At 54.7% G+C, this 19,790-nt stretch overlaps 8 protein-coding genes across 8 annotated transcripts; 4 read left to right on the top strand and 4 right to left on the bottom strand.

The window, feature by feature from the left end:
• Positions 1 to 129: 129 nt before the first annotated feature.
• Positions 130 to 2,012, bottom strand: CAOG_00157 (hypothetical protein). The gene has a single exon (XM_004364971.2). It carries the CDS (start codon positions 1,854 to 1,856, stop codon positions 189 to 191), a length of 1,668 nt encoding a protein of 555 aa, XP_004365028.1. The 5' UTR covers positions 1,857 to 2,012; the 3' UTR covers positions 130 to 188.
• A 72-nt stretch (positions 2,013 to 2,084) lies between these two features.
• CAOG_00158 (hypothetical protein) lies at positions 2,085 to 3,732 on the top strand. Its single transcript, XM_004364972.2, has 3 exons — positions 2,085 to 3,078; positions 3,228 to 3,399; positions 3,528 to 3,732. The coding sequence occupies exons 1-3, from the start codon at positions 2,124 to 2,126 to the stop codon at positions 3,676 to 3,678; spliced, it is 1,278 nt and encodes a 425-aa protein (XP_004365029.1). The 5' UTR covers positions 2,085 to 2,123; the 3' UTR covers positions 3,679 to 3,732.
• Positions 3,733 to 3,859: 127 nt separating this feature from the next.
• On the bottom strand, positions 3,860 to 8,235 carry CAOG_00159 (proteasome 26S subunit). The gene is made up of 10 exons (XM_004364973.2): positions 8,047 to 8,235; positions 7,390 to 7,446; positions 6,818 to 7,255; positions 6,493 to 6,728; positions 6,186 to 6,376; positions 5,145 to 6,052; positions 4,627 to 5,017; positions 4,381 to 4,499; positions 4,166 to 4,280; positions 3,860 to 4,079 (listed from the first exon to the last, which is right to left on the bottom strand). The coding sequence occupies exons 1-10, from the start codon at positions 8,149 to 8,151 to the stop codon at positions 3,967 to 3,969; spliced, it is 2,673 nt and encodes an 890-aa protein (XP_004365030.1). The 5' UTR covers positions 8,152 to 8,235; the 3' UTR covers positions 3,860 to 3,966.
• Positions 8,236 to 8,423: 188 nt separating this feature from the next.
• Positions 8,424 to 9,682, top strand: CAOG_00160 (hypothetical protein). Its single transcript, XM_004364974.2, has 5 exons — positions 8,424 to 8,532; positions 8,621 to 8,682; positions 8,884 to 8,983; positions 9,112 to 9,202; positions 9,305 to 9,682. The coding sequence occupies exons 1-5, from the start codon at positions 8,454 to 8,456 to the stop codon at positions 9,573 to 9,575; spliced, it is 603 nt and encodes a 200-aa protein (XP_004365031.1). The 5' UTR covers positions 8,424 to 8,453; the 3' UTR covers positions 9,576 to 9,682.
• A 242-nt stretch (positions 9,683 to 9,924) lies between these two features.
• Positions 9,925 to 11,919, bottom strand: CAOG_00161 (metallophosphoesterase; the record flags this gene model as incomplete). The annotated part of the gene is made up of 2 exons (XM_004364975.1): positions 9,925 to 10,773; positions 10,837 to 11,919. The coding sequence occupies 2 exons, from the start codon at positions 11,917 to 11,919 to the stop codon at positions 9,925 to 9,927; spliced, it is 1,932 nt and encodes a 643-aa protein (XP_004365032.1).
• A 578-nt stretch (positions 11,920 to 12,497) lies between these two features.
• On the top strand, positions 12,498 to 16,136 carry CAOG_00162 (glycogen synthase). Its single transcript, XM_004364976.2, has 9 exons — positions 12,498 to 12,607; positions 13,392 to 13,612; positions 13,715 to 13,867; positions 13,982 to 14,074; positions 14,163 to 14,440; positions 14,535 to 14,612; positions 14,709 to 14,996; positions 15,091 to 15,272; positions 15,384 to 16,136. Exons 1-9 carry the CDS (start codon positions 12,520 to 12,522, stop codon positions 16,004 to 16,006), a joined length of 2,004 nt encoding a protein of 667 aa, XP_004365033.1. The 5' UTR covers positions 12,498 to 12,519; the 3' UTR covers positions 16,007 to 16,136.
• Positions 16,137 to 16,157: 21 nt separating this feature from the next.
• Positions 16,158 to 17,360, bottom strand: CAOG_00163 (ubiquitin-conjugating enzyme family protein). Its single transcript, XM_004364977.2, has 2 exons — positions 17,208 to 17,360; positions 16,158 to 16,994 (listed from the first exon to the last, which is right to left on the bottom strand). The coding sequence occupies exons 1-2, from the start codon at positions 17,350 to 17,352 to the stop codon at positions 16,279 to 16,281; spliced, it is 861 nt and encodes a 286-aa protein (XP_004365034.1). The 5' UTR covers positions 17,353 to 17,360; the 3' UTR covers positions 16,158 to 16,278.
• A 121-nt stretch (positions 17,361 to 17,481) lies between these two features.
• Positions 17,482 to 19,761, top strand: CAOG_00164 (potassium channel tetramerisation domain-containing protein; the record flags this gene model as incomplete). Its single annotated transcript, XM_004364978.2, has 5 exons — positions 17,482 to 18,424; positions 18,514 to 18,622; positions 18,694 to 18,911; positions 19,036 to 19,233; positions 19,397 to 19,761. The coding sequence occupies 5 exons, from the start codon at positions 17,482 to 17,484 to the stop codon at positions 19,759 to 19,761; spliced, it is 1,833 nt and encodes a 610-aa protein (XP_004365035.2).
• Between the last annotated feature and the right edge of the window lie 29 nt (positions 19,762 to 19,790).

Below are 19,790 nucleotides of genomic sequence, written 5' to 3' on the forward strand. Positions count from 1 at the left end.
TCCTCCTCCTCCTCCTCCTCCTCCTCCTCCTCCTCCTCCTCCTCCTCCTCCTCCTCCTCCTCCTCCTCCTTGCAAATTATGTCAACAGACGGAATCTCACTTGATTAACAGTGATGAGCAAAAAAAAAATTGGTTCAATACTTTGCGTTTATTTTGCCTGGTCAAATCGAGCGTTTAGCGCGCATCGCTCAATCATCATTGGCAACCCAGGCATACGCTTGTTGCTCTCGAATCACCTTGCTGTTTGCGACAGAAACGATACGGCGTTCAAACCCGTTCGACCGATCAACACCGTCCCAGCGATAACCTGGGGGAATATTGAAGCGATTTGGCGGAGGTGGCGGTCCTCTGTACTTGGGCTTTGTGACCCCAGCAGCACCGCCTGACTCTGCTTTCCCTTGTGGCCGGGAGTTCAAAAAAGCGGCCATGGGGTCACCCTCGCGGTCTTGCGCTCGCAGATGTGCCTCCAAGTCAGCGTCACCAGCGTAACGGGCGAGCGGCTTGGACATTTGTGCAAGCTCTTCTTCGCGCCGTTCGATGGCTTGCTGCTTTTGCACGGCACCCTTGCCCCAGGCAAGTCGCCGCTCGATGGCTTCCGCTTGCTTGGCTTCCTTCTCGCGCTGGGCCAGTCGCTCCTGCCTCATGTCAATACGCTTGCCTGTCGCCTTGTCGCGGTAGACGGTTTCGCCATCGCCATCAGCGGTCTGTGCGTCTTCGGAAGAAGGTGGGAACTGTGCATCGGCTGGAATGTGACGTGAAATGATCATTGCGACGGGATTATGAGCAGTCCCCGTCGCGTTGTTGCTGCTGCTGCAGCTGCTGCGTCGCACGGGCGAGAAATCGGCATGCTGAACGCGCCGAGGTGGGGACAGGTCGCCCTCGCTGTCATGGCGAACTCGCCGCCGAGGTGGAGACAAGTCTTGCGGAGCACGTATGGGCGATGGCGAATCGTGGCGGGCGCGACGACGAGGAGGTGAGAGATCCGCGGCAGCAGCCCTGTCGGGCGAAGGAGAGTCATGTCGCGCTCTTCGACGGGGCGGAGAAAGGTCTCGCTGTGGTGGTCGTCGCTCAGGAGATGGCGAGTCATGACGCACACGCGCTTGAGGATGCGGCGGCGGGGGTGACGAGGAATCATGCCTTGTGCGCTGTCGTCGACCGGGTGACGGCGACGGCGACCTGTGGCGCGCATGTGCTTGCACCGTGCGTTCAGGCGAGCGTCCTCGTTCGTTCGGGACCACTTCGGGCCTCGTGGGTGAGGTAGAGTCGTGCCGTTGCCTTGCTGGTGCTTGTCGTCGCCTTCGATCCGGAGACAAATCCCGCTGCGCAGCGTCCCGCCTCGGATCCAGCCCGACGATCGCCGGGGCGTCGTCAGCATCGTCGTCGTCATCATCGTGATGATGGTGATTGTGACCATCGTCGTTGTCGTTGTCGTCATGGGCAGACGCAGCGACGGGCTTCCATCGCGACGCCGCGTTGACGTCCGTCACGATCGTCGCTCCGTCGTGCTCTGCTCGGCCAGCCAGCAACCCGACGCCGCCGCTGCGACTTGCATGGACACTGTCATCATCATCGCTGAACTCGTCGCCGCGCTTGCGTTGGAAGTCGTCCAGCTGCTCGTCGACGTCAATCATTCTCATCCCACCGCCGCCGCTCGTGCCGGTGCTCCTCCTCGACGACGACGACGACGACAACGACGACGACTTGCTCTTGCTATGGGACGATGAGCGGTGCTTGGATGACTTTTTGTGCTTGGATGATGCTGGGTCTGCGTCCGCCATGCTCGACGACGACGACGACGACGCCGCCGGTCCGCTCATGTAGCGCTTGAGATAGTCCAGCTTGGACAGTTCCGACATTTGGCTGTTTTTGGTTGTTGCTCGGTTTGTTGGTAATGCACTCTGTCAGGGTTGTATTTGTTTGAGTGTGCTAGGATCAAATAGACAAAGGAAAAGGATTGAGCTTTGTGATTTTGGGGAAACTCAGAGTACAGTACTGTAGATCTAAAATGTCTAAACAGAAAAAAAGCTCAATAAAGAATGGCAAAAAAAACACAAAAGGTAAAAGTTGTTTAGGTCTGAGACGCTCAGTCTCAGTCTTTGTTTTCAATCCTCCTTAACCACAAAATGCTGCAGGCGTCGACAGCGCTTGTTCGTGCTGCTGTTCCATGGAAGCAGACCGCGCTGCTTCTATCATCAACCTCAGTAGCAGCATCAGGAGCAGCAGCATCAGGAGCAGCATCAGCAATAGCAGTGCGATCGTGCCCAATGGCGAGATCTCACTCTTCACTGACTGCTCGTCGCTCTGCTGCCATCACTGCGACCGCTGCTTCTGCTGCTGCTACTGCTGCTACTGCTACATCTGCTACTGTCAGCACAGCCACAGTGGCATCGTCGCCGTCGTTGTCGTCGTCGTCGTCGTCCAGCCGCATGTTTGGCTCGCTCGCCACGCTCCGTCCGCGTGCTGCTGCCCCTGCCGCTGGCTCTGCTGCGTCGCTCGCCTCGGCCAGCTCCCAGCGGTATACACGCCGCAATGCTCTCGCACGGGCAGTCGAGCGCGACCCAAGTCCCGCCAATGCCAGCGCCAATGCCAGTGCCAGTCTCACTCAGCCACCGCAGTCCTCACAGCAAGCCACAAGGAGCGCTGATGCATCCCCATCTGCCGCGTCATCTGACTCGGAGGCCGCCTTCCAGTCAGAGGGGTATGATCAAGCAGAGGACGAGCTCGAGGAAGTGTACAAGGTGGACGAGACCGACCTTTGGGACGAGCTCGACGAGGAAGTCCAGGCCGAGCTGCTGTTCAAGTTCCAAACCTCGATCGACGAACTCACGCCTGCTGAGCGTATTGTGCTGCTCCGTCGGTTTGGCCCATCCCTTTGGGACGAAGGCGACGACAGGCAAGTCTACCAGCCGCACACTTGGACGCACATTGCTGCGACCGAGCGTCGTCCCGCCCAAATCGGCCTGCCAGGCGTCCTTCCCGTCAACCCCAACGGTGCAACTGGTTTCTACACGGAAGACAAGTCCTTCAAGGAAGCTGTGCGCAAGTCCACCTTCACCAAGCGCATTCCATTGCCTCGCGGTACGAGTGACACTTTTTTTTTTTTTGTTTGTTTGCAGCAATTTTTGTTTTTCGTTTTTTCGAGTGGCTGTGAGTTTGCATTGCTCACGTTACACAACGATCATTCCATTTGCCATCCACACTCTTTTTGCTTTTCTTTTCGTTGACAGGCGACATGACGGTCGAGCTCTTTTTGACTCGCATCGGAAACGAGGCTGTGTCTCACCTCGCCAAATTCCCGTCGTGGTTTGCCCTGATGGGCTACTCGTCCCGCCAAATGAACGCTCTGGGCATCCCAATCGCAACCCGGCGATACATTTGCGAGTGGCGCGATCGATACAGGTATGGCGCACCACCAGGCAATGCTTGTACTTTGGTGCGTTGACCATGACTAACGTTTTATCATTCTATGCTCGTACTTGCCCTTCCCCCCCCCCTCCCTTTGATCATGGTGATGCACTCAAAAACAGTCGAGGGGTCGAGCCGTACGTGATCAAGCGCACACCCTGGAAGAAGCTCAAGGATCGCAAGGCGCAACGCATCGAGCGCCGTGCCAACGCTCGTCGTGTTGCTCAAGGTCTTGCACCAAACAAGCCCAAGGCGGCTGCAGCCAAGAAGTAACCACCTACAAGTAAAACAACAACAACAACAACAACAACAACAACAACAACAAAAAAAAGGCGGTTGCAGCAGCCTCGATGCTGCCAAAGCTGTCTTGTCTCACTTCTCTTGTTCTAATACATAATTTCACTCTCCCGCTCTCCATTTCAGAACAACTGTTGCACGAATGGAACACTCTAAGCAGCAAAGCGTTTACGCACACTACAACGAAATGGATGGCACAGAGCAGCGGGCATAACCAGAGAAAAGTACACACACACACTCTCACAAAAAAACCAAAAAAAAAAATCATCCCGAACTGCTGTACTTGCTTGACTTGTCTTCTTCGGGCGCTGCGGCAACATAGTCGGGATTTTTGCGAAGAATAACAAGACCTTCCATCAAACTGGAAAGCGGAATATCTGTGTTCACAAACATAGGGACGGACGGTGAGTGCAAGAGTTCGAATCAAACAACAAACAGTGCAAAGGTGTAGCCGTTGCCATACATTCTTCAGTGGCAACCTCAGCACGCTCGCCATAAGCAAGCAATACGGGTGTGGTGTGAGTTTGGAAACCGGTGATGGTCTTTGGCTTGCCAGCTTGCCCAACCACATCAACAGCCTAAGCGTTAAAACCACAAAGCGGTGTCGCGTCAGTCTCCGATGGCACCAAGCATTGCCAAGAAATAGACATGCACAAACAAAAAACAAAATCGCTGTACCTGGCCGACGCGCACAGTGACGGGCAGGGGCTTCATGTTTTCGTCAAAGGTCATGAGCATTCGGGGATGCATGGCGGTGACCAGGTAATAGAGGAAGTAGTGCGACTTGCCAAGAAGCACTGCACACACAAGCAAACAACAAGCACAAATACCAAAGGATGAAAGTCAGACGACTGCGCGTTGTTGCCGATGAAAAAGAAAAAAAAAAAAACACCACCACACCAAACAGAAAGTCGGCAAACGTACCGTTGGTGGCATCCAGGCACGAAACAAGAACGGCAATCAGACCACCGGCAGCAACAGGGGACAGGGCGGAGCGATCGGAATGATACGGGCTCAGTGACATGGTGCCCTTGCCAAAGTGCAAAAGACCTTGTGCGATGCGCACCATGAACAACTGGTTGGGCTCCTTTTGGTAGAAGGAGGCAAGACCGCGAAGCATGGCTGCAATGCGAGAGTTGTTCGTGCCCGCGCCAACAAGACCCATGCCAAAGATGGAGCTTGCCGCGACCTCGAGGTCGTTGTCGTGCGAAAGCTTGGAGAGCGTGTCGAGAACCGTCAGCTTGGGGTTGGACACGCACAATAGCGCAAGAGCAACAGGCACGGATCGACGAATGACGGGTTCGCCGTATTGCAACTAATGGTTCAAAAAGAAAGGGGGTGGATATGCACATTTGAAGCCAAGCGTTAGTGTCGTGAAAGTGCAACCTTTGCCCCCCCCCCCTCACAACACACACAGACACACAAAGCAAAAAAACCCCTACAAGATGGTTCATTGTTTGCAGGGCCATTTCCGAGCCAATATCCTCGCCCATGGCAATCAAAGCAATGGCCAACACGGCAATGGACTGGTGCGTGTCGTCCTGCTTCTTCTCCTTGTCAAAGTGCTCGCTGCAAATGTGGAGCATGCTCTGAACCTTGAGAACGTTGCCGGTGCCAGTGTACGCGCAAGCTTCGACGAGGACTTGGGCGAGGCGGCCAAACGGCGGCGGGACGGCCTGCAAGGCAGCCAGAGTCGCGTCGGCAGCCTCCTGCTTGCCGAGGCAGGTGAGACCCAAACCGACAGCAAGGAAGCGCGCATACGTGTCTTGGAGCTGGGCATCGGTGCGCTCCATCATGGTCTGGAGAATGGCCGAGGTGACCTCGCCGTCGCAGGTGCCGACGAAAATCAGGCCCAGCGCAAGAGCTGCCACGCCAACCACTTCCATGGACGACTGGGTGTCGTTCAGAGCCGGGGTGAGCAGGTCGACAAACTCGGCGCGAGCCGAGCCAGCATACGCAAGGCCAAAGCCCATGATTGCGCCGGTGCGAACAATGTTCTTCTTGTCGGTCAGGTAGTCGCTCAACAGGGCGAGTGCGGGATCGGCCTCGTTGCGCACACCAGTGTTGACAATACCGCATGCCAGCAGCGCACCAGCCTTAATGTACTCGTCCTCCGTGTAGAGATACTTGTCAATCTGTGCAAGACCGCCATCAACATCCCATGCGTACAGCATGCCGAGAGACGCGGCAGCCGACATCATGCCGTGCTCCTTGTTCTTGTAAATCCACTTGTGGCCGTCATCGGTCAACAGCTTGTCGACTCCAAAGCCAGCATTGACAAACGCGTTGACAAAGGTGGAAGCGAGATTTTGGCGAGCCGAATCCACGCCCGCGCCAAAGCCAGCGCCACCTAAGAGGGAAAAAAAAAACAAAGAGCAGCGAGTTGAGTGAAAGGGCGCGTGCAACATCACAGCAAAAAGAGCAACAAAAGCAGCAACAACAAAAACAACAAAAACAACAACAGTAAAAGACCAAATACTCACGCGAAGGCTCAAGATGAGACTTGTAAATATCTTCGGGGGTCTTGGGATCCATAATATCGAGCTCGCGTGCCAGCGAGAGGAAGTGGCTGCTCAGGTTGGTGTTTGAAATAAGATCGTTCAGCTCAATTGAGCCACCCTCGATGAAAATGTGATGGCGACCAAGAATGAGAGCCAGCTGCTTCTTGACAGCGCTGCAATGATGGTAAAGGGGGTTGGCAGTCAAAAGTGAGAGCAGGAGAAAAAAAAAGCAACAAAAAAGCAAAAAAAAAGCAAAAAAAAAACAGCGTCTCATGGCAATGCGCGTTACCTATCGGGGCAGGATTCATACACCTCCTTAATCAACGCCAGATCATTCAGCTGTGCCGCGAGACGAAGAGCAGCAGGATAGCGCTCAAACTTGCGGAAAATTTCAAGCGCAGTGCGCAGGAGCGCAGCGTCCTCGGGCTCGGGAACATAGGTGACGCAGCTCACAAGGTACAAGCAAACGCGTTGGTAGGCTTGTTCGTCGACGTACTGCGAGAGCAAGTCGAGGCGCTCAATTTCCTGCAGGCGTGGAAAACCAAATCAAAGTGAGCATCACATTGAACCGAGAAAAAGGCATCTCGGATTCGTGCTCCTCCTCCTCCTCTCACCATGAGCAAATCGCACGCTTCAGCTTCAGCGTTGTGCTTCATGTTGAACGGCACAATCTCCTTGGCGAGCGCAACAAGATCGTCCGTGGACTCGTCTGCATCGTTGCGAGCCTCGTACTCGACGCCAATCTCGCCGGCAAGGTGGCGCACGTACTCGTGGCCCCACGAGCCCAACTCCTCGCCAGAGCCAATCAGCTTGAAGTGGAGCGAATCACGAGAGCCTTCCTCGGACGAGGTCATTGCGAGCACCGAGATGATGTCTGCGAGCACGCGCTTGTTGGCCGATTCGGCGGTGGCCGTGTGGATGGACTTGAGCTCTGCGTAATGGTCGCGCAGGAATTTGAGCGGCTTGGGCACAGAGGTCATGGACGAGGTCGCCGAGCGAATCTGCGTTCGCAGGGCTTCGAGAGCGGGACCGTGCAATGCCGTGTCTGGGTCCTGTTTCCCCCCGGGCCGAACATCAGTGCCAATCCAAGCTGTTACAAATGACAAGAGCAACGTCTCTCTCTCTCTCTCTCCGCCCCCCCCCCCAACCAAGTCCGAACGATCAGAAGAAGAGTGAGTGAACTGACCTTGAGACGCTGAACGAGCATTTCGAGCTCCTCCTTGAGCTGCTTGTCCTCCTCGGACTGCACGAACAAACAAGAACAAACACAACGTCAACAACAACAACAACAACAACGTCAACGTCAATAGTCGCAGCACACAAACAGCCAACAAACACGGCAAACGCAACTGAAAACTCAAAAAACACAATCATCGAGAAAAACAATTCGAGATCGCGAAGCTTTTTTTTTTTTTTTTTTTTTTTTTTTTTTCTCTCTTCGCAGTTTCGCTGCTGTTTTTGCTTTGTTTTGTTGCGTTTATCTTCCATTCGGCGTTTTTTTGCAATCCCACCTCACTCGTTTGTTCAGCTGCATCCAAATCGTCATCTCCAGCGTGCCTTGCCATCGACGCGATCAGAAGCCCAGTGAGCGGTCAAACTGTGACAGCATCATTTTTTTTTTTTTTCGTTTTCCGTTTTCCGTCACTTCTTTTTCGGCCGTCCAATTGTCTGTCTGCCTTTCAACATCGCGTCTGAACTCAGTCTGAGCGTGCGTTTTGGTCTGAAGAGAGATTTGTGACGTCTTTCGCTTTGTGGCTGGTGGGCGGAGAGCGGGGGAGAGGCGAAAGGGGAAGAGGGAGCGAGAGAAAGGACGAGTCGTGCAAAGCTTTGCGTTGAAACTGACCAGCTCGACCGGCGCTGGCTTGGCGGGCGCCTTCTTGCTGGCAGCAGGATCGTCCGAGCTGACGGGGTTCACGGCCACTTCCTTCTTGTCCACTGGCGCGACCATGTTGGCTTGTAAGTGTGTGAACGAAAAACTAGAAAACAAGAAAAAGAGGAATGAGCTTGAAACAAAGTTGAAATGGAAACCAAGTCACAAAGAGTCACAAAGAGTCACAAAGAGTCAAACGAAGGGTGATCATTGACAGGAACGGGGTTGATTATTCGAGCTCAAATGACAATAGATTGTAGCTCTATCAAAAATGAGACAGGCGGCATTAGACCGGGGTTTGAATCCAACTAAATGTCAGCGTTCGTTCAGCCTCGCTCAGTCCTCGCTTCTTCTCCTCGACCGATCTCTGTTTGGAATCGATGGCATCCCTGCGACGAACAGCGGCGGGAAATGCGTCACAACAGCACCAAGAGCCTGTGGAACTGCTAGACGAAGCAGGTACGATGGACGCTTTGTTGCTGAGGCAGGTCATCGTGGTGCTGAAACGGTGTGCTGCTCGTCATCATCTTCCTTGTCATCCTTACAGAGCAAGAGTCCATTCTCGAGACGCTCGCAGAGGCAGGAAATCGCGTGGATCGTCTGTCTCGGGTAAATCGTCGACCGTATTTTGTTCATGATGACGCGGGGCTGTAGGCTGTTGTCGATCATTCGGGCTGTGATGACAGCGAACGAATGCGTTTCCTGTTTCACGACCTGCTTTGGCTGACACCAAACGCTCGCTGACTGACTGACTCGCCGTATTCTGACTCTCTGCTTTGCCATCGTGGCAACTCCAACAATGCTTAACAGACTGCGATCGCTGCGGGCGCAGGAGTGGCGGCTGCACTCTTCATTGCTCGACTGCTTGTGATGCCTGGCGCGGCAGAACTGACGACGGATGCGCTGATCGGTGAGCTCCTGTGTGGAAACGTCGAATCGCTTGTTGCTCCTCGTCTGTCTTCGCAACTACTGTTCTCACTTTGGGTGGGTGATGTCGATTTGCACTTGAATCAACTTTGTTCTCCACCGTTCTACCAGTCGAATTTCTGGCAGCCGTTTCCAATAGCCTCACATGTCTACGCTTGATATGTGATCTCAAGGGCGCTGATCCAAGCATCCCTTGGTTTCGGTATGGTTTGGACCGTTGTTGTTTGAGACTTTCGTCTCAAAACCCCTCAAGCCCTCAAGTTCTCGTTGCTGAATTTTCCACCCTTTCGTTGACAATGCGCAGCTTCAAGTACATTGCTCCGTTCGGCCATCTGGTCGGCCTTGCCACACTTTACGTACACATGTACGGCAGACCCGCTGTAGAGCAAGCGTTGGATACACGCGACCTACCAGAGCAGAGCAACTCGATGATCACGCTGATGCGACACTTTTGGGTTCCTCTGGTGTCGTTGATTGTCTCGCTGCTCTGGATTTTCACCGAATACGACGTGCGACGGACCACCACGGATTTGCAAGAGCTGCGCCGCGCGCGCTACAAGTACAAGAAAATTTAATCTGGTTGTTGCTTTCTTGTTCTGGTTTGTTTTCTATCAATACCGTCACCTTGAAAATGTGCGCTGTTCCCCTTCACAAAACCCGTTGGCAAGTCAAACAAAATTTACATGGGTAAAATTACAAGAGACAGGGAGGAGATGGCCATCAAGGCACCTCATAAAGCAACCAAGCGAAAGTGACATCCAGCGAAACAGAATGCGAAAAAACAAAAACCAAAACAAAACAAAAACCAAAACAAAACAAAAACAAAAACAACACAAACAAAACAAGGAAACCATGGACAAACAAGCATGTACAATAATCAAGCAAGACAGAAATGAAAAGATGCAAAAAAAACCCCAACCAGACTCAGTTGCCTGCCTGGGCCGAGCGCAGTGTAATCCTGGTAATCTCGGACGTGCTTAACAATCGCATCGGTGGACCCCAATGGCCCGTGCCAGAATTGACGTAGGCGTACATGGTGTGCTCAATGTCTTGTCCAAACGTGCGAGCAGATTTGGTGCCGAGCTTGGCGACCTTGTGCCCCTCGATTCCTTCCTCCACAATCTCCCCGACGACCGTGTCGGGCGTGCCGTCCATGTCCGTGTCCGTGTCCGGCTGCGGGATGCGTCCCTTCACCTCGTACAAGCCCGCGACATAGCCCCAGTTGGCAATGTAGGTGGGGATGAAGAAGGGAGCAAACTGCCCGTTGCCGTGGCAGTGTCCATTCAGAATGAGGCCGACGCCGAGGTCGGCGGCAGGGAAGATGGACCGCGGCTGGTGCGCAATCATCACCACTTCCTTGGACGGGTTGATGCCGCGCAGTGCTTTGATCATGTCGTGGCCGTGGCTTTCGAGGCCGTACGCGCCGCTGGAAATGTCGTCCACACCAGCAACGTACAGGTACTCGCCAGAGCCTGCCGGATCAAAGATTTGAGCGCGGTCATTGCGCAAAATGTGCACACCGGTGGAGGCGAGCTGGGCAAGCGTGTCGTCTACATCGCCATGCACGTACTCGTGGTTGCCGGTTGAATAGTACGTTCCAATCCGTGGGCGAAGACGCGTAAGTGGCAGAGTCGCGTCGCGAATCAAGGAAATGTGCGCATCGACAAGATCGCCACTAATCAAGACAATGTCCGGATCGAGGGCGTTCACACGGTCGACGACGCTGTTCAAAAACGACTTGCCGATGGTCGGACCGAGGTGGATGTCGCTGATCTGCACCAACACGAGGCCGTCAAACACTGGCGGAAGCCGCTGGAGCGTGAGTTCGAGCTCTACCAGAATTGGCGGCTGCATGGCCGTATACAGCGAATAGCTGCTCAAGCTCAGAGCGAGCAGAACAGACACTGCGGCCTTGACACGCGCCGTGGCCACTCGCGAGCCCTCAAGCATTTTCTTGACCGTGTGTGTGGTGCCGGCAAAGCGCCGTCGTCGTCCCACAACAGAATTCAATGTCGCAGAGCCACCGCTCCGACTCGAGCTATTAGCAGCAGCAGCGTGGGCCGAGTTTGACGCGCCGGATTCTTCGCCGCTGAGCGAGCCATTTGTCGCGGAGGCAGCCGCAGCAGCAGCCGCATCCAGGTAGCTACCAGGGCCGTAGCTGTGGCCAAACTCGTCCGCAGCAGAGGCAGCAGCAGACTGTTTGGCCAAAGTTCCGCTCGCGTTCGAGTCGGCGGTGGTGGCTGCAGCGCCATTCAAAAGGCCTGCTGCTTGTTGGTGCCCGTTGCCCAGCAGTGGCGGAGAGATGGCAGCGCCGGGAGTGTCTGACAGGTCGATGGCGCTCAGGTCGGACGGCGAGCGGATGTGCGTGTTGATGGGCCGGACGGCGAGCGCGACGAGGAAGACGAGGTCGGTGAGCGCGACCGACGTGAGGAGCAAGAAGAAGGTGCCGAGACACGAGTAGGCGACAAGGGTGAGCAAGCCCGGCTCCGAGTACACATGGATGCGGCCGAGCGGGAAGGACAGGACGACCAGGACGGAGAAGACGCCGAGCAGGACGCGGGCAAAGGCAAACTTGGTGGCGGCCAAGCGGGTGTCGAGGATGAGCCGCCGCCAGATGTACCGGTTGACCAGCAGCAGGATGGCGACGATGAAGACGAGCAGCTGCACCTGGAAGGCGAACCGGCGCTGCGGCGGCGGCAGCGAGTACAGATAGAGCTCAAATGCGCCAATGCCCATCCCAATCACAATCCACTCAAACCAAGGCAGCCCCTGGCGTGTGATGCGGGTGATGCGCAGTCGCAGCTTGCGTGGCGCCGACTGGATGGCCGCAGCGGCGTCGTTCAGCAGCTGTGCGCGCGGCTGTGTCGCGACCACCGCAGCAGCAGCCGCGGCCGATGCGGAGCTTTGTGGATCGCTCATTCAGAAACAACAGAACTGAACAACTGAACGGCTCAGACAACACACTGAAAAACAGGAATATTGTAATAATAACGAATAATAATAACAAGCATACAAAAGACAAAAGGACGCGGGTTTCATGCAACGGTGCAAAGAGTTGTCACGACCACTCAAGTCAGCAATTGAGAATCAGAACGACGCACAGAGGGATGCAGGATTTGTGTGTGTGTGTGTGTGTGTGTGTGTGTGTGTGTGTGTGTGTGTGTGTGTGTGCGAGATCGGTTTTGTTGCATTCAGAAAATGAGCCTTTCATTTATTTGCACTCGTTGTGGGGTCAGATTAAGGAGCAGCTTTGGGGCAGCAACGAGCGCGATGGTTGGGTGACTGCACGCTCAAAGCAAAGTAGATTGTCAACCCATCCCATGAGAAGGGGCTCAGCTTCACTTCCTGTTGGATTACTTGACTTTGTTTTTGTTGTTACTTCTCTACTATAATCAACTGGCTGACCCTTTTCCTCTGCCTTCCTCCGTTGGTCCGTTGAATCGCGTTTGGGGTTGAAATCCAAATCAATGGAAATCCCAGTCAACTTTTTTTTTTTTTTTTTTTTGGATTTGTTGAATCATGTCCATCTCGGCGTCTGATGCGTCGACCACCAGCTCGCGTCCCAAGCCATACGTGTTTGAGATTGCATGGGAGGTCGCCAACAAGGGTGAGTCAGGATTTTTTGTGGCGATCGGAGGCGGGAGAAAAGGGGCAAACAGGGACTGGGAGTGAATCGCAAGCAGCACACGAGACAGAGAGACAAGCGTGCATGTACGAGTGGAGTGAGTGAGTTGGCGCAAAGAACGCAACAGGCGAGCATGCATGGCGAGTGAGTGAGCGGGGTTGTGAGCAAAGAGCGAGAATCACAGGTTGGTTGGGACAAGGCGATGATCTCTCTCTCACTCACTCTCTCACTCACTCTCACTCACTCACTCCCACTCTCTCTTTCACTCGAGCATTGCACTGACGAGCGAAACGACCTTCCGTGCGTTCCCAGAGTGCTTTTGTGCCTGGATTGAGCCATCATCGACGAAAACAACAGCAGATAGCAGTTTTATTGGGGTTGTTTTTAAAAGTGTGATTTTTCGAAAGTGATGATGACGACGACGACGAGTGCGATTCACAATCATCATCATCAACATCATCAACAGTATCAGTGATTCAATTGCCTCAATCTCATCCGAATCGCACAGCAGCGCGGAACCGAACAAAAAAAAAAAAAAAACAAAAAAAAAAAAAAAAGACGCGCGCACATCTAATCTCGAGCACGCACAGCTTCGTTGATCGACCATCGACTCTGCGTCTCGCCTTGTTGCATCAATGTTGTGCAGTCGTCATCCGATTATGATCCAGAGAGAAAGAGAGAGGAAAGAGAGTCGATGGCGCCCAATCTGCCAAATCTGCCAAATCTGCCAAAATTTTGTCGCTCACTTTGATCATATTGATCACAGTTGGAGGCATCTACACAGTCATCAAGACCAAGGCCGCCATCACGTCCAAGGAGCTGGGCGAGAATTTCTGCCTGATGGGCCCGTACAACACGGGATCGGCACGCACCGAAGTCGAATTCGTTCAGCCGGAGGCTGGAGTCTTCCGACGCACTCTGGATGCAATGCGTGCCCAAGGCGCCGTTGTCCACTATGGTCGCTGGCTGATTGACGGTTATCCCAAGGTACGGCGATGGCACTCAAAAACGATCCACACGCGCAATCAATGCTCACTTTTTTCCCCTCCCCCTCTCCTTTTTGATGTTGTTGTTTCCGTTGCTCGTCAGGTGCTGATGTTTGACATTGCTGCCTCGGCGCACCGTCTGGCCGAGTGGAAGGCCGACCTCTGGGAAACGACGAGGATTGGCACGCCTGCGGACGACCGCGAGACCAACGATGCCGTTCTGTTTGGTTACTTGGTCTCGTGGTTCCTTGGCGAGGTGCGTGCAGATGGACCGACACTTGGAGTCCCGTGCCGTTGTGCCTGCTTGCTTGATGCTAAGCCTGCATTCCTTTTTTTGTTCTGTTTTGGCTCTCTCCCCCCCCAAACGTAGTTCCGCAACCAGCTCGACGAAAGTGCAACCGTTTTGGCCCATTTCCATGAATGGCTCGTGGGCGTGGCTCTGGTGCTGCTGCGTGTTCGTCAGGTACGTATCGTGTTGAACCAGCAGCGTTTGTCAACGGGCGCAACTCGCGTTTCCATCGAGCTCTCAATGCCAATTCTTCGCCATGTAGATTCGTGTCGCTACCGTCTTCACCACGCATGCCACACTTCTCGGGCGCTATCTCTGCGCTGGAAATGTCGACTTTTACAACAACCTGTCCAAGTTTGATGTTGACGCCGAGGCAGGACAGCGTGGCATCTACCACCGCTACTGCATCGAGCGCGCGGCCGCCCACAGCGCACACGTCTTTACCACCGTCTCCCAGATCACTGGCGATGAAGCAGAGTTCCTGCTCAAGCGTCGCCCCGACATAATACTTCCCAACGGCCTGAACGTGGTCAAGTTCAGGTTCGCAGTTGCTCAGATTGAACAGAAAAAAAAGATCTGCAGCTCGCAAAATTGACTTGTTTTTTTTTTTCATTTGGTCTTTGCTTTTGCCCAGCGCCTTGCACGAATTCCAAAACCTTCACGCTCAACACAAGGAGAAGATCAACGCCTTTGTGCGTGGTCATTTTTACGGGTACGACGCAGTGTTATGTTGTGAAACTCCCCGCAACAGCGAGTGCTTTTGGCGCTCATGCCGTTATTTGTTTCTTGACGTTTTGTCACACCGCAGCCACTATGACTTTGATCTGGACAACACGCTGTACTTTTTCATCGCCGGCCGCTACGAGTACTCGAACAAGGGCGCGGATGTGTTCATTGAATCGCTTGCACGCCTCAACCACCGCCTCAAGGCTGCTGGAAGCAAGATGACGGTCGTTGCGTTCCTGATCATGCCGGCACCGACCAACAACTTTAACGTTGAAGCGCTGCGTGGCCAAGCCGTCACCAAGCAACTTAGCGACTCTGTCGCCGACATTCAGAAGGCTGTCGGCAAGAGGATTTTCGAAGCCGCCTTGCGGTACGTGGTTTTTGGTGTTGCTCTCCCCTCTTTGAAAGCTCGAAATCTCATCCCCCCCCTTCAACTCAATGCTTGTCATGCTTCCTCTGTTCAGTGGTACCATGCCTGACGGCAAGTTGCTCTTGTCCGAGCAAGACATTGTGCAGCTGAAGCGCTGCATGTTTGCGTTGCAAAACCCTCGCCTGCCTCCCGTCGTCACGCACAACATGGTGGACGATGGCAAAGATCCGATTCTCAACCACATTCGACGAGTGCGTCTCTTCAACGACGACAGCGGTAAGTTTGTCGCCCGTTGCAAGGCAGAAAGAAGAAAAACAAAAACAAAAAAGCCATCACATGCTAAAATCCCGGTTGCACCATTTCACCCCCACACACCCCCTCCCTCAGACCGCGTCAAGGTCATCTTCCACCCCGAGTTCCTCAGCTCCACAAACCCGCTCATTCCTATGGACTACGAGGACTTTGTTCGCGGATGCCATCTGGGTGTCTTCCCATCGTACTACGAGCCGTGGGGCTACACCCCAGCGGAGTGCACCGTGCTCGGCATTCCATCGGTGACGTCCAACCTGAGTGGCTTTGGCTCGTTTGTGCACGAGCATGTGGAAGACCCGCACTCGTACGGCCTGTACATTGTCGACCGTCGCTTCAAGTCGGCGAACGAATCCATCGACCAGCTCGCAGGAATCATGTTTGACTTTTGCCAATTCTCACGTCGTCAGCGCATCAACCTGCGCAACCGCTGCGAGCGTCTGTCAGAGTTGCTGGATTGGAAGCGACTCGGACTGTACTACAAGAAGGCTCGCGTTCTTGCCTTGAAGCGCACCTACCCCGAAGTGTACGGCATGACGGCGCACCACGACGACGGCACGGACGAAGAGGACGAGGAAGTCGCGCTGTTCAAGGTGCCGCGCGCCTCCGCCCCTGCTTCGCCGCGCTTCCCTGTTCTCCACCTCAACGACGAGGACGAAGATGATGCAGATGCGCTCAATCCCGAGGCCTTCCAAGTGTAACTTCTTGGTTCCGTGCAAGGGTGTTGTTTCTTTTCATTGTGTGGTGGTGGTTTGGTCTTTTACTTCTTCTTTTTTTGGCGTGTTGTGGTTTGTTCGTTGTTCGCAATGAGAAAAAAGAACAAAGCATCAAAAATTCCGACCATGAGTGAGTGGTGTGTATGCCCTAACCATTTAATCTTCAACAACAACAAACATAAAACAACATCGATCACAACGACAATATCAAAACTGCACACTCTACAGTAGCAACCAAAACAGACGCTTCGGCGCGGTTACTGCCGCAAAGGTGACCGCGCGGGATCTGCTCCGTCAACTGGCGTTGCAGAAGAGGACGGACTGCGGGCAGGAACGAAGGGCTGCGCGTGCGGGGACAGGGTTGAAACCGGAGGGCTGGGTGCCTGGTACGGTGGCGCATCGTCGCGCTCGACCGGCGCCTCTTGCCCTTCATGAGAAAATTCCGCCCAGTGCTGGGGATTCTTCCTGTAGCAGTTTGGGGCGAACGAGCACGGCTTGCGGCCGTCGGCGCTCCAGTTAATCCAGCCGTGCTGGCCAATGATGCGATTAAAGTGCTTGCGAGCATCGTCCTCCGAGTACCCCGTGCGCGGCTGGGGCCCAAACATGGCGTCGAAATCGATGCGGCCCGGACCAACGCCCGCTGCCGGGTTGTCCGAGACGAGATTGATGATGACCATCCAGAGGAGCGACTCCATGACGTAGCGGGACTTGTAGCCCGCGGCCGTGTGCGTGTTGACGAGGACCTCGAGGCAGACCGACCCGCCGACCGAGACGTGGCCCGTGTGCCACTTGAATCGCGGCGACACCACCCGGAAGAAGGGCGGCTCGGTCGGGTACTGCGCGGGGAAGTTGACCTGCAAGTGGATGTGGTCTTGGCCGTTGCGCTTGATCAGCTCGTCCAGGTCTGCCGCCAGCCCGGAGTCCTGCGGCAGGTTTTTCTTGTACAGCTTGATATTCCAGATGTCGAGCGCGTCTGTCGTGCATTATATTCAGAGAAGAGAAGAGAGGGTTAGCAAATAGAGTAGGCGAGCTGAGGAACATGACACAGCTAAAGATTTGCTTTTGCAAGCCAAGTCGCAACGCGCTTGCTCGTTCCACTCCTGAGCTTTCCTCCACACTCCACTCCACTCCACTCCATAGCATCTGGGGGGAATGAGTACGTGTACGTGTCGTGGCTTGAACTCACCTCCAGTGTCACCGCCGAGGTCAATGTCGTACTCGCCGCTCTTTACGAGGCTTCGGAGTTCGAGCTGCAGCCGCTTTGTTCGTTGAAGCTCGTTGCCAATCTCAGTCGACTGCGCCTGCTGCTGCTGTTGCTGCTGCTGCTGCATTGTTGAAAATAAAGACTGGAGACTGAGTTTGAAACCATCCATTGAATTCACTCTTGAAATATCGTTCTTCATAGAGTGGACAACACAGCTGTGTGTGCGTGTGTGTGCAGAGTTGCTGAGAAACAAAGCATGTCTGGATTTCAAGAGCAGCTTCTGCAACAGCAACAGCAGCAACAACAACAGAGACACTGGCAGTCACCGTCGTCACTCCAGCAGCAGCAGCAGAATTCGTTCCAGCACTATGGCGAAATTGCAGGCGGAAATGGTAGCAGTGGTAGCAGCGTGAGCAGCGTGAGCGGTAGCGGCAGTTTGACTGGGGCGTCATTCGCTTTGCACCAGCACCACAACCAGCACCAGCACCAGCAGCCGTTCGTCTTCCCACAGCACCAGCAGCAGCCTCCTGCCACCACTGCGCTAAACTCGTCTCCGTTCGCTGGTGGCTCTGGCGCTGGTACTGGTGGTCTTCAAGCCTCGTCGCGAGTGACGCGCTTGAGCCAGTCGCTGCCGCCACTCTCGCCCACCGCATCGCCAGCAGCAACAGTGCAACCATGCCCACCTCCTGCTGCTGCTGCTGCTGCTGCCACTCCAACCGGAGTCGGGAGTGGCGCGACCATCCCCTCCACAGAGCTCGGCGGCGTCGGAGTTGCTCCACGCCCATTCCAGCTCGTTCAGCGCGCGCTCGCTTCCAGCAGCTCCACCTCCACGTCATCCGCATCTGCGTCCCCGGTAGCTGCTTCTCCCCAGTCAAGAAACCTCTTTGTGGACGTCCAGCCGGCGGTCTACGCGCCAGCTTCCTCGGGCGCGACGTTTCCGCACGCTGTCGGACCAAGAACGCCTCAGCTTGCGTCATCCGCCGCCCAGCCTGTGCCGGCCGAGGCGTCTGTAGCGGTTGCCGCTCCCAGCATCCATGTGACATCCGATGCCGCAAGCGGCGGAGCAAACACGTCCAGCGAGCCAGCAGCATCGTCCACCAAAGATGGCAGTGTTGTTTCTCAGAACCCCAGCCATCATACACTGCCAACCGCGACCGATCGCAAGACTTCTGGTTTATCCCTGCACCTTCCTGGAGCCAGTGCAGCAGCGGGATTGCCCCTGCCCAAAACAGATAACGCCGGTCACACTCCTGCAATCCCGTGTCTCCGCTGCTGTCCGGAACGCCAGGCACCGCCACCGTTGCGTCTCGTGTCGTTATTGTCGTTCGTGGCCATCGCTATCGCTATCGCGTCGATCCTGCCATGTTCCAACGCTATCCAGACACCATGTTGGCAAGGTAAATAGCTGCCGAGTTGTTGTTGTTTGTTCGTTTCACTCACTGCAGCCCACGATCTCGTCCCCTCGCAGAATGTTTGGAAGTGCATTCGACATGTGCAAGACCAACACAACGGGCGAGTACGAAATCGAGCAACCGGTCTCGCCGGCCATCTTTCGCGCCGTGCTCGATTATTACGCGACAGGCCTGATCGTTTGCCCGGAGAACGAGCACGTCGGTGATTTGCGAGAGGCATGCGACTACTTTTTATTGCCCTTCGACATGTCTACCGTCCGTGTGCAGGATTTGGGTAAGATTCTGAAGGCGCTTTTTCGCCGGCAGTTGTAGCTCTTTGGAGATTGTTGCTTAGTTTTCGCGTGTATCATTTTGTTTTTGGGGGGGGGTTTTGGTGGTGGCCAATGTTGTTTTTGCAGGCGAACTGATGCACGAAATGTCCAACATTGGCGCCCGGAAACGATTCGAATCGTTCTTGACCAATTTGATCATGCCCGCGATGGCTGTGAGCGCCGAGGCTGGCGACCGAGAGTGCTATATGGTCGTTCTGACAGACACTGATACCATCGATTGGGACGACGAAGATCCGCCCGGCGTGGGCGAGGAGCATGCTCAAAGTATGGAGATTGTTGTTGTGTATTGCCTTCTTCATGTGGAAAATGCGGGGGCTTCTCGAGACTGGTTTTGTCCTCACCTTGCTGCCGCTTTTGTTCCTTTGCTGCTGGTCACTGCTCCTGTCTGTGCTCACTGCCTGTGCTCCTGCCTTTGTTGTTTGAACAGTCATTCGCTCATCTGCGCTCTACCGCTTTCTCCGGTTTAACGAAAACCGAGCCCTTGTCAAGGAAGTCTTGAAGGAGAAGGGCCTCAAAAAGATTGTGCTTGGCATCGAGGGCTTCCCGACGTGCAAGGAAAAGATCAAGCTGTCCTCGCAGCGCGGCCGGCGCGAAGTTGTCTACATTTACGAGCAGCGACCCTTCATCCGCACCTCGTGGATCAAGGAGGAGCACAAGAGCCGGCACGTTGACTTCCAGATGGTCCGCACCCGCTCTCGTGAAAGCAGCATTGGCAACATTTACGACAACACGGACGGGTTTCCCGAAACGGTCATTCCCGGAAATTTCGGCGACGAGGAAGAGGATTACTGAAGCCCCAGCCCGCAGCCATTGGTTTTTTT

Source organism: Capsaspora owczarzaki (genome assembly GCF_000151315.2).
Source record: "Capsaspora owczarzaki ATCC 30864 unplaced genomic scaffold supercont2.1, whole genome shotgun sequence".
Taxonomy (NCBI): domain Eukaryota; class Filasterea; order Ministeriida; family Capsasporidae; genus Capsaspora; species Capsaspora owczarzaki.